This window comes from Macaca nemestrina, chromosome 4, assembly GCF_043159975.1.
Source record: "Macaca nemestrina isolate mMacNem1 chromosome 4, mMacNem.hap1, whole genome shotgun sequence".
Lineage (NCBI taxonomy): Eukaryota > Metazoa > Chordata > Mammalia > Primates > Cercopithecidae > Macaca > Macaca nemestrina.
Window position 1 is genome coordinate 21978379 of NC_092128.1, and position 13046 is coordinate 21991424.

General features: G+C 35.8%; 1 protein-coding gene across 4 annotated transcripts in view; it reads right to left on the reverse strand.

Moving 5' to 3' along the window:
• Positions 1-9476: 9476 nt before the first annotated feature.
• LOC105471325 (cholinergic receptor muscarinic 2) overlaps positions 9477-13046 on the reverse strand; it is a 154944-nt gene continuing 151374 nt past the window's right edge. For all 4 annotated transcript variants that reach the window (XM_011723760.3, XM_011723763.3, XM_011723764.3 and 1 more), the window contains one exon: positions 9477-11496. In XM_011723760.3, the coding sequence (XP_011722062.1) occupies positions 10050-11450 (1401 nt within the window). In that variant the 5' untranslated portion in view covers positions 11451-11496 and the 3' untranslated portion in view covers positions 9477-10049. The remainder of the gene's footprint in view (positions 11497-13046) is intronic.

A 13046-nucleotide genomic window follows, 5' to 3' on the forward strand; every position in this document is an offset into this window, starting at 1 on the left:
AGGAGTACGCAGAGTCTGATTTCCAAGATACTCACAGAGATATTCTAAACACGACAAATCATTTGATAAGGGGAGATACAGTGGTTTTTGTTTGTATTTTTTTTTTTCCTTTTTGTGGAGAACAGGCTCTCACCATGTTGCCCAGGCAGGTCTCCATCTCTTGGGTTCAAGCTATCTTCTCACCTCTGCCTCCCTAAGTAGTGGGATTACAGGCATGAGCCATGATGCCTGGTCATGATGAATCATTGTCCTTTTTAAAAAGCAAAATATTTTATTGTTGTATTTGTTGTATTTTCTGACTGGCGCAAGGATTCATTTAGGGATATAGTTTGGCAAAAACACATCCAAGGACACGGCATGTAAATATTATTCTTCAACTCTTTCTGAGACTTGGCACCACTGTTTCCTCAGCACTGAATTTGGAAGTTGAAATATCTTTGTATATACGCATCATCAACACTTGAGCCAATACTCCTTTGGTATGTTGAGTATTTTCCATTGGTACATACCTCACCTCATTCCCTGTATTTGCAAGTCATTTTCCATTAAATTCCTAGTACTGTTTCTTTAAACATGTTCTTTCTCTTTTATAAATAAAACATATAATGTGTATATAATTATACACACTTGTATAAATACATGAACTTGATAGTAAAACTAACTATATGTGTATAGTTACATATAATTTCCAATCCAATTTTTATATATAAATTTGGATTATCTTTAAAGAGCCTGTCAAAAATTATCCTTATACCATTTGTAGAATATAAAATATCTTTTTAAAAGAATACTGACATTTTTCAATTTTTCTAGTATGTAAATTTTCAATCTTAAATAACCTATGTGATTTGGAATTCACATACATTTAAATAGCTGTATTTTATTACAGAATGTTTTTTGTTGTTGTTGTTGTTGAGATGGAGTCTCGCTCTGTCACCCAGGTTGGAGTGCAGTGGCGCGATCTTCGCTCTGCCTCCCGGGTTCACGCCATTCTTCTGCCTCAGCCTCCCAAGTGGCTGGGACTACAGGCGCCCACCACCTCGCCTGCCTAATTTTTTGTATTTTTAGTAGAGATGGGGTTTCCCCATGTTAGCCAGGATGGTCTCAATCTCCTGACCTTGTGATCCACCCTCCTCTGCCTCCCAAAGTGCTGGGATTACAGGCGTGAGCCACTGCGCCCGGCCCAGAATGTTTTAAAGAGTAGGATTCTATACTATGTGTGTATTTCTCTCAAGTGAATGCTATATACCTTACTCATAAAAAAGTAAAGCAGTGGAAACAAATAAGAAAGATAACAGGTTCCTTTGTCATTCAAATTTTTAGAAATCATTATAGCTAATGTAACAGTATAATCCTAATTTGTCATTTACATGAAGTATTTCACCTGTACATGGCCAAGAAATACTGTTTGTTAGAATTTGCTTCCAAATAGGTATGCATACATGAAACATAAATTTAGATGCCATTTTCATCATGTCTGAAACTTTTAATAATTTTATTTTCATTCATTTCTCCCAAGTTTGTGATAGGATAGAGTTCCTCATACACTCTGTACCCAACAGAGGGCTCGATAGACTTTCATTTCTTGATTTAGGACAAATAACTAATGATGACTCGTTCCCAGCTGCTGATTGTGCATGCCAAGATCTGCATTAAAGCAGCACAGTCTAGGTTACTTCAGAGGGTGGCCATGGGACAGTGTCCACCACTATGTGAACAAACTTTCAGAGCCCCCATGAGACCACAGAGGCAATTGCTGCATATTGTTCACAAATAGTTACAAATGGCAATCATTAAGTACATAGAATTGCTTTTTCATTGTATATTTTTGCACTTTGCCCATATTTTTCTGTTTTTTTTTTTTTTGATATTTAGCATATGTGTCGTTATCAGCAGTTTTCTTGTAGAGCCATGTACCACTTAACAATGTTTGGTCAAGGACAAACTGCATCTAAGATGGTGTCCACATATGAGTATTCCATTCCATAAGATTATAATACTGTAATTTTACTGTACTTTTGTATGTTTTTGTGTATTTAGATACAGAAATACCAGTGTTTTGCAACTACCTACAGTATTCATTACAGTTGCTTGCTGTACAGGTTTGTAGTCTAGGCTACGATATACAATAGGCTATACCATACAGCCTAGGTGTGTAGTAGGCTGTGATGGTTAATCCTGCGTGTCAACTTGACTGGATTGAAGAAATCAAAGTATTAATTCTGGGCATGTCTGTGAGGGTGTTGCCAGGATAGATTAACATTTGAGTCAGTGGACTGGGGAAGGCAGATCCACCCTTAATCAGGTGAGTACAATCTAATCAGTTGCCAGTGAATGTGAAAAATGTGAAAAATGAGATGGGCCTAGCCTCCCAGCCTGCATCCTTTTCCCCTGCTGGATGCTTCCTGCCCTCAAATATCGGACTCCGAGTTCTTCAGTTTTGGGACTTAGACTGGCTCTCCTTGCTCCTCAGCTTGCAGACAGCTTACTGTGAGACCTTATAATCATGTAATTTAAGACATAATAAACTCCCTTTATATATATATATATTTAAATACCTATACATATCTTTATATATGTATGTATGTATGTATCTATCTATCTAGTTCTGTCCCTCTAAGAGAACACTGACTAATACGTAGGCTATATCATATAGATTTGTGTATTTATACCCTAGGATGATCACACAACAACAAAATTGCCTAAAGAAACATTTCTCAGAATGCATCCCTGTTGTTAAAATATGCATGACTGTATTTTTTTAAAAAATTGGTTTTGCTTTCTGAAGTAGCAGTGTCAACTACAACACAAATTAAAAGCAATCCTTAGAAAAATAGCAATTTTTGTGTTTACCTCTCAAAAGATTTATAAAAATTACCTTTAAAACGTTTTAAAAGATAAAAAAAATACTAAAAAGAGATGAAGTAGACATAAGAAAAAATCATAATAAATGGACATAGGAAAACATAAATAATAATAGCAGTTCAATAAAAGAAATTCTGTTAAACTTTTATTAATCATTTGAGAGAGTTGAGGGATAATTTATTTTCTTTTCTCACTGGGACTTCATATTTTATCATTCCTGTTTCATTCTAAATTTTATTCCTTATGGATTTTTTTCTGCTTAAATACAAACTTGTTCAGGTTATATTTTCCATGCAGGTTAAGTTACCCAGTAGGACTGAGAAAAAAAGGAAATTATATTGTTCAACCACTTAATATCTGATGTTTAAATTACTTTCATTTACTTCTTTATTAATAATTTTTAAAAGTGAGATACCAAGAAAATAATAATAATCAGATTGTTAATCTTACTTTTCCTGCATGATGGAAGATGCATACATGACTTTCTTGTTTATTAACTCAGGACACAAGACATTTTGACCATTTGATCATGTGTTGCATATTCATGGTAAGCTTCATTTCTAAATTTCTATCAATTCCATAAGTACAAAGAGCTATATGCCTAAAAAAAGTCTGAGAGGGATTTTTGAAAGAAATGTGCGGAGAAAGTATCACTCTTTCCTTTACTCAGCACTCTAGATAATTATGCTGACATTTAAAGCACCATCTTTTATAGTAGCGCAGTGCTTGAGGACACCCATTGTGAAGATATGAATTTGTGGATATGTTTGGTATGTGTTCTGACGTATTTCTCTGATTTAAACATGTTTTCTCACCATTACCCCATGTAATCACTGGTATGCGATGAAGAGATGCCCTGCAGACAACTGGAAGGCTGTTGGTGGCAGACAGAGAGCTAAAACTCACTCATATGATTCTAACAGAGTTAGAAAACTGTGCAGTGAATTGACCATAGAGCAAAGAGGAGCAAAGAGAATTTTTTCTTCAACACCACTCAGCTGAACTCTAGAGTTCCATGGCCTACTCTAGTAATATTCCAAATGCTTTTGGAAGTAGTAGAAAGGTTATGCCTCTGGGAACTGTCAAGATAGACAGGATGAGACCTGTGTGTGTTTGTATGCATGTATATGTGTGTATTTGTATGGGCATATGTGTGTTTCTGTACCTGAGTATGTATGGTTGTGTATGTTTCCTTGTGTGTGTATGTGTATGTTAAGGAGAGAGAGGTTGATGGACTACTTCTTAAATGCAAATAATTTTTACTTGCCAGTAATTCTAAACAACATTGTAGCAGAATGATTCTTTCTTAATACTCCTATGAAAAGAAAAAGAATGTGTTTAAATGCAGTCTCTGGAAAAATACATGATGTAGATCATCATAGAAAAATATATGCTTAAAATATATACTGTAGTGGAGATATCACAGACAGAAGTCAAGCATCTATTGTATTTGTCTTTAAACTTTGATATGTGCTATGGCTTGAGTATGGTTTGTCCCCACCAAAACTCATATTGAGACTTGGTCCCAAGTGTAGCAGTGTTGAGAGGTGGTGGGACCTGTAAGAGATATTTGTGTCATCAGGGGTCCCCCTTTCTGAAGGGATTAATGCCCTTTTGCTAGAGAGAGTGCATTCTTGCAGGTCTAGGTTAATTACCACAAAAGTAGGTCATTATAAAGTGAGATTGTCCCTTGTATTTTGCCTCTTTTGCACAGGCTTCCACCATGTAATTGCATCCACCATGTTAGAATGTAGCACGAGGCCCTAACCAGGTGCAGCAGCCCTATGTTGAACTTTCCAGCCTCCAGAACCATAAGCCAAATAAACTTCTTTTCCTTACAAATTGCCCAGTCTCAAGTATTCTGTTATATCAACAGAAAACAAAGTAAGACATTATTCTAATGGTACTTCAAGTAAATTTATCATTATGGTTAGTTTTAATCCCTGGTGTTAAAAGCATGGCACTAAAAGCTTCCCAAGAGAGAAAATATTGGAAACATGTTATGAGGTAGAAAATTCTTCCTTAATGATGGCAAGATGTTTTTGATGTTTCAATATTTGCAATCATCTAGTCAGGAATAGCATTTGGCATTTCATCGATATAGAATTCAATTCAAGTTCTCAAAAACGAAATGAGAACACTTCACTGGAACAATATAAAACTAACAGGAGTTGATAGAAAACTCAAATATTTTTATTTTTCTAGAAATGACTTTGGTATAGACAAAGACACCAATTCACAAGGTGAATTGTTATAGGTAAAATTTAGAAAGTAAATAGACATAGAATTGTGCCTTAAAATTGGAAGAGAACTCAAATTAATTTAAAAATGACTACCACTGCATGACTTGGTATCTAAAAACTGTAATAGTAATCCTTTAAATGTTCAGTATGTATACTTTTTATATTAAAATGTAAACATCTCCTGGAATTGCATGTCCAGTGTCAACTAATATCATAACTGTATTAGGTAACTACAGATTTGTGCTAATGGATCAATGCAAATGTTCTCAGAAATGTGGGTAGTCGAGAGGAAAACAAGGAAAGGAAGAGGATTGCTATTGAGAAAATATAGGCCACTTAGGAAAAAAAAAACAAAAAACTACCCACTTAAAATTTCATGGGGAAACTTCTAATATTATACTATACTTTATTAAACATTTCTGGAATTTAATGTATGGGATATTGTATTGGACCCAAATTGGAAAGAGTGGTTTATTAAAATATGATGCTTACAGAAATTTTACCTTGTCAGAATGAAAAACATTCTGAAGGTCATCCTTTTCTCCCAGTATGATTATTTTTTATTCCACTAAAATCAGTTAATTTGGAAGAGAGTGAAACTGTATGAGAAAGGGTTGGTTGCAACCTCATCAAGTAATCAGACACTAGATCAACACAGCTGTTGGAACAGTACCAGCTGGGAAGATTCTAGTCAGAAGCAGCAAGTCAGGGGCACAGGCGAATAAAGCATTGTTGTCACATGGAGTGATGCCAGAAAGTTATTAATTTTTTCCTGTAAGGGATATTTAAAATCTGCCCTGCTCTTAAAGATCATAAAACAGTTTAATCTTAATATGGGATTTTGGCTGTTCTTAAATCTCTTCCTTCAAATGCAAATACTATTTTCTTTGAAAATTGAGCATATAAAATCAACTTTTGTTACTCAGAAGCAACATATACCATATTGCATATTAAGAGTTTGTGTATAATATATTTATTTGCATACAGAAATATGTATTTCTATTGTACATTTTATTATTTTATTTATAGAATATATATATATTTTTAGCACATAGCATATTCCAGGAAGATACATTAAATATGCGCACATTTCATGCTACAGCGTGCACCCTTTAAGAGAAGCATTTTTAAGAGGCATGGTATTGAATATACATGCTGAGAATACACTTTGCACAATTTCATCCAGCTTTGGGTGCTTTCCTAAACTATTTGCAACACCAGTACTATGGTTGTTGAAAGGGATATTATCAAATTGGGGAGAGGGAGGAAACTATCAATGAACTAAGTAGGAGAAAATAAAAACAGACTGCATTGCTGAGTAATTGTTGCCATCATTTTGAATTCCCATCTCTCCCAGTGTCAGATCTTCAGGATCAAAAAAGCAGTGGATGAACAAAGAGCAGGAGCATGTTGGACATCCAGCTTGTACATTTCAAACCAGAAGGCGTACCCCTTGTGGCTTCTCATATTGATTACTGTGCCCTAATACTTGGGAGCTGGCATTAAATTAATGATGAACTGGTAAAAGGGAAATTCATTTCTTGTTTCCAAGAAATGAACAGATTTTTTCCATATTCTTAATCTCCTCTTCTTATAAGATCACTCTGGGCTAGCTACATTATTGCTATGAAGAGAGAAAAAACAAAGACCTTACAGATATTCACCTTTCCAGTAAATGCAAAGAAGATAAATGATATTGTTTCTGAAAGAGGCTCTTAATATTTTTTGAAAGGAAAAATTGCAGCTTCAGTAGAAACTGACCATATCAACTGCAAATATTTTGATGGCCAACTACTTCTACCTCAATTGACTAGATCTGTGGCAATCATAATTGAGCAATATGATGCTGGAAAAAAGATGTGCTGTATGCATAGTCTGGTGATTTTTGATACGTAGATGTGGCCTGAGTTCCCAATCTGTGACTGACACATACACCAGACTCAAAAGAAAAGTGTTTCTGATACATGATTGGTGAGTATTACCTTTTTCTAACTGGTGAGCAACCCGCATTGATATTCTAAAAATAATGCAGGATTATTTTCCCACTAATAAGAGGCAAGCTTTAGAAATCCCTTAAAGTAGACAAGAGTTTCTTAACCTTGGCACCGTTGACATTTTGAGCCAAATAATATTTGTTTAAAGGGGGTGGGGGAAGATATCCTGTGCATTATAGGCTATTTAGCAGAATTCCTGGCCTCTACGCACTCGATACCGATGGCATTCCTTCCAGGGTGGCAACCAAAAATGTCTTTTCACATTGCTACGTGTCCCCTGTCGGGGAGAGGGGAATTGTCTCTGTTTGAGCGCCACTGAAATAGACAAATCCAGCAGTGGTTAATAAAAATCCTTGAATATAATCTCCATATCTCTCCAATCATCTATCATTTTCAGTATCCCTTCCATTTTCTGATCTGTTTGACAAAGTTTCCGTGGTGGCAGTCTATCTTCAATTTCTGTCTTTAACGTGACAGTTTCTCTTTCAATGAGGTTGCAGTGGCTGTGGCAAGGATCAATAACAGAGGGAAGAAAAGGAAGGATACAATGGCAGCAGAGACTAAAAGACAGCTTGACTCATGGTGATTTGGATTGTCAGAGCAAACAAAAACAGACCCTGAATCCTAAATCCTTGATGCCAAAGGGTTCTTCCCAGCTAAAGCCGAATCTCCATCATAATGATACAATAAATTAAAAAGGGAAATATTTGGCTAGTCAATTCTCTGGGTTTCAGAAAGTCAAGGAGCCCACTGGCTTGATGGTATTTCCATTCATTTGATTCATTTATTTGAAGAAACAATATGAAAATAAATACGAATTTAAAATGTAAAAGTGCATGTTGAAGTAACTGTAGGTAAGGGAATCTATATAAATGAATGCTTTGAATATGGAAGATTATTTGGGGGGTAATGACTGAAGTTAATTAGACAGGAAATTGTTTTTATGAAGGGTAAGTCAAATATAAATACTGCTGGCAATTTGCTTCTTACTAACTTACAACTTTTTTGGTTTTTTTCCTCATGCTTTTTTTCCTTCTTAACTCTCCAAATTGTTGAGGTGGCATCAATGAGGCTAATTATACAAAATAACTCTTTTAAATGCTGGGATCTAATATTGACAAATTTATCATATAATTAACATTATTATTACTGGAGAAGATACCATAAATCTAAAATCCAAAATATGAAATTTGAAGATGCATTTATCATTTGATTTCTATAGATTGAGCCATTTTTAGAAAATCTAATTGGAAAACTACAGCAAATAGTGTAAGAAAAATATAAAGGATAAAAATAACTAGTTACATGTGAATCCGTATAATCCTAATTCTATATTTATTTAGATGACCAAATAAAAAATCTCTACGTGGCAAGATTCTATATAATGCCACCACTTAGATAATAGTTCCTGACATGATTATTATGGTCTGGAATTTATTATGGTCTGGAATTAGATGGTGAGAGGTGGTATGGCAACAGCCACCTACATCCTTCTGTCAGATTCTGTGAGCTCATTTGGCCTCTATTTAGTTAGCCACTACATTTCTGTCACAAAGATTACTATAATTCTACTGATAAGGGAATTTTGAAGTTAAATAATGTTAGGGAGAATTGACAATTTGAGGAATATGGAATATGTAATTATTTCAGTAATAGTTTTTAAAATATCTTTTTTTCCCCTTTCACGGGGTCATAGGATAATTGCTGACAACCTCACTTGATTATAATTTGAATATCATCCTTTAGCAGGCGTTGGATAGAAGGTCCTATTCTCTAGGGACTGACCGAGAAATCATTGGTGCTGCGTGAGTATGTTAATCCTCTTTAGGATTCCAAATAAATAAAACAGCATTCCTTTCTGCTGACAAAGTCAGGAGTTCATTTACTATAAGTTAACATTTCATACAGGGGTTGAAATAGAATGTCCTAAACTTCTATTTTTTAATAAATTCACCTGACTTTAATAAACTTGCTGCAACTAAATCGTCCATTATTTAATTTGATGAAACCTCAACTTCAAAATGACGTTGGTTTCTTAAACAGGTTTATGTTTTAGGTAGGATATTCTGTTGAAATAAAAGGCTATTTAGGAGAAAATCAGATTGGTTTTAACATTTCGCATATAGGCTCATAAGTGCACTAAATCCTTATAGGCCTTGATATCCCCCAACGAATGCAAAGGACACACTGAGGAGGGGTGAAATGTCCATTTTCATGGCTGTCTCTGGCTAGATTTAGTGAAAGTCCTGTAGGTTTTGCCTGTAAACCATATAGAACAGGGATGTATAAAATAATGGCATAACAAGAAGAAAAATGGTGTGACCTAGTTGGAGTTTTTGTTTGCTTGCTTTCTTTTCATGGTGGGAAAAAGAAAGGCAAAAAATAAGCATTTATTACATTGCAATCGTCTAAATAGGACTGTAAAATAATAAAATATGCTTAACACTCTGGAGACAATTTCTGCATCCTTCTTTGATTTTCTTTCTTTATGTCCCCATTGTATAGTGCCTATTTCTTTATGTTTAAGTCTCCATGTTTACCTTGTGACTGTGGCTTTTCCTTCTCTTAAGGACACATGAGAACAACAACAACAAAAGAAACAAAAAAGGAACAAGGTTATTCCTCTTGTGCAGAGACTGATAAAATTGTAGATTCAGAAGCCCTTCTTCAAGAGAGTATGAGAAAGAGTATATAGTTTCGTAAATCCAGAATCCCAACATGTTTCTTTCATTGTCTCATTGCTCCTAATACTGGCAGTTTATAAGGTGCAATTTTTGCAAACTGGAGCCTAGGCCTGATAAGTGTGTCACTGCTGGGCTCCTGAATTGCACGTTTTGTAATCAGACTATAAAGTGCAGTGGCAGAGATTTTAAAACTAGGAGCTCTGTTATCCCTTTTATTCTTCTCAAGCTCCCCTTGCCCACCTTCTATCTTTGTTCAAGATGTTTTACCTTGTAGCGCCTATGTTCTTATAATGACACATGAGAAGGTGTTTAAAGGTCTTCTTGAAGGTGGCATTACAAAGTGCATAGCAGGCAGGGTTGATAGTGCTGTTGATGTAACAAAGCCAGTAACCGATTGTCCACACAGTGTTGGGGATGCAAGTTGCACAAAAGGTGTTAATGAGCACCATGACATTGTATGGGGCCCAAGTGATGATGAAAGCCAACAGAATAGCCAAGATTGTCCTGGTGACTTTCTTTTCTCGGGAAGGAGGAGGCTTCTTTTTTGCAGGCTGCTTAGTCATCTTCACAATCTTGCGGGCTACAATGTTCTGCTTTTCATCTCCATTCTGACCTGAAGACCCCACTACCTCCACGGTGGTATTAGTTGGGGTACATGAGTCACTTTTGGGAGTCTTGGTGCCAATTTTGATGCATGTTTGCTTAGAGTTCTCATCTTTGGAATGGCCCAGGGAAGTGGAAACTGTGTTTTCATCCTGAGTTATTTCGTCATCTCTCATATTAGAGGCAACAGCACTGACTGAGGTGGAGTCATTGGAGCTCTCTTTCTCCTCTCCCTGAACACAGTTTTCAGTCACAGGATCTCTGGGGGCTTTGCCATTCTGGATTTTGTTGTGCTCCAGGCCATCGTCACTGCTGGGCATGTTGTTATTGTTTGGCTTCACTATCCTTCCTTGTACCAGACTTGGAGAAACGGGGTCTTGGTTGGCCACAGGCTCCTTCTTTTCCTTCTTTATCCTGCTCTTGCTGGCTCGGGATATGTGCCAGTATAGCACAGTCATGATGATCACTGGCAAATAGAATGCTGCAATGGCCGTACCAAAGGTGACAGCAGCATTGGAAAAAAACTGAATGTAGCACTCCCCATCCTTCACAGTTCTCACCCCTACAATGAACTGCCAGAATAGAATGGCTGGAGCCCAGAGGATGAAAGAGAGGACCCAGGCAGCTGCAATCATCATACCTGCCATTTTTGTGGTCCGCTTGACTGGGTAGGTCAGAGGTTTTGTGACACAGAAGTACCTGTCAAAGCTGATGATGAGCAGATTCATAACTGAGGCATTGCTGACCACATAGTCCAGGGCTAGCCAAAGGTCACACACCACAGGTCCCAAAGGCCAGTAACCTATCACAGTGTAGAGGGTGTACAAGTTCATGGAGAAAACACCTATGATAAGGTCAGCACAGGCCAAGCTGAACAAAAAGTAATTGTTGACGGTCTGGAGGTGGCGGTTGACTTTAATGGAAACCATGACTAGAATGTTCCCGATAATGGTCACCAAACTGAGGGATCCAGCCACCAGGACAATAAACACCACTTCAAATGTCTTATAAGGACTGTTAAGAGCCAGGCTATTGTTAGAGGAGTTTGTTGAGTTATTCATTTTGTGTTCTCTAATCAGTAGCCAAGTAGCAAGTAAACATTTAAACCTGCAAGGAAATAGAATAAAATTAACAAACATAATATAAACATTGCTTTAAAATACATAATGTTGTTTCCCTTTAAACCACATTATTTTCTCCCAATTCCCTTTCTCCTGCATGATTGTTGTGTCTACCTGCCTCAGTTCCCCATATAAAAAGCAAGACCTTTAAATGGAGGATTCAAAAGGACCTTTCAGGCTGGCAATGAACTTGAAGTCCAATAATGTTTTGAATATGTCCTTATCCACATATGAGTATCTATCTATCTAGCGGTCTACTATATATCTCATCAATCAATGAAACTTAGCATAATACTGATAAATTGAATTAAATAAACCAAAATTACAAGCAACACTTTCTAAAACATCAAGAGATTCCTGGAATAGACATAAAAATTAGTAAACTAGTGAGAGGACACAATTATAGAAGAAAGCATAGAATGTATAATATTGAATGTGTGACTTTTATAGTTAACAGTGCCTTTCCTCATGGAAACTCTAAGCCTTTTTCACAATAATACTGAGGATGGTGAAAATAAAGATAATGTAATAATAATTTATTAGCCAATATACTCTCCCTAGATGAGAATTATTTTTCTCTGGCCTCTATTTTATTTTATACTTGTAATCAGTATTACATAGTCAGCATTTCCGATATTCCATATCTTACAAAAGAATATTTGCTTATTAAATGCATATTGAACTGAATAAGCCAAAATTATGCATAAAACTTTCCAAAGCATAAAGAAATTTCTGGAATAGACATACAAATTAATACATCAATAAGAAGACAAAATTTTGGGAGAAAGTACCACTTTTCTGAATGTTTTATTTTTCAAACTACTATCAAATCTATTATCTTACTATTCTTTCTGGCAAACTTTTATTTTGTAGAAGGAACTAAGGCTCAGAAAGGTGAAATCCCTGTTTGTTCAATCATTCATTCTTTCACTTTGAGCTCACATATCTGTTGAGCAGCTTCTCTTAATTAGGTGTTCTGGACATTCAATGACGATTAAAACAAGGTCTCTGCCTGGTGGCAGACATGGGTTGATAAAGAAGCAATTATTAAACCTGAGTGCACTTCTTGTTTCCCTATCCTGTTGTGTGTAGGTAAATACATAATCATCATTTTTGAGATAATATTATTGAAGTCTGATGACAATTGAGTGATCTTTCATAAGGGAAAATGAATATTGGGGATTTAGAAAAGAAAGTTAAGACTTCATCAAAGAGATATGACACATTTCTGGAGAAACAGCATCTGAAGGAGAAACTAGCCCAAGTTTCACCTCTTTTTGAAAAAATTGTTGTGAGCTGTCAGAAAATAACCATTGTTGAGAAATTACAATTTCAGAATATTGATTAGTTTGGATGCTATTAATTACAAGGTAATGGGCAGTGGTTTGCCCTTGAAATCCATGTAGAAAATAATTTGGTAAGCAACTTCATAACACAAATAACATTTAAACAAATAATTTATTCTACTTTGGAAAGTCAATTGTTTTCCAGTACTTTATTTGACAAAACCCAAATAATGAGATTAGGCCTTAATAA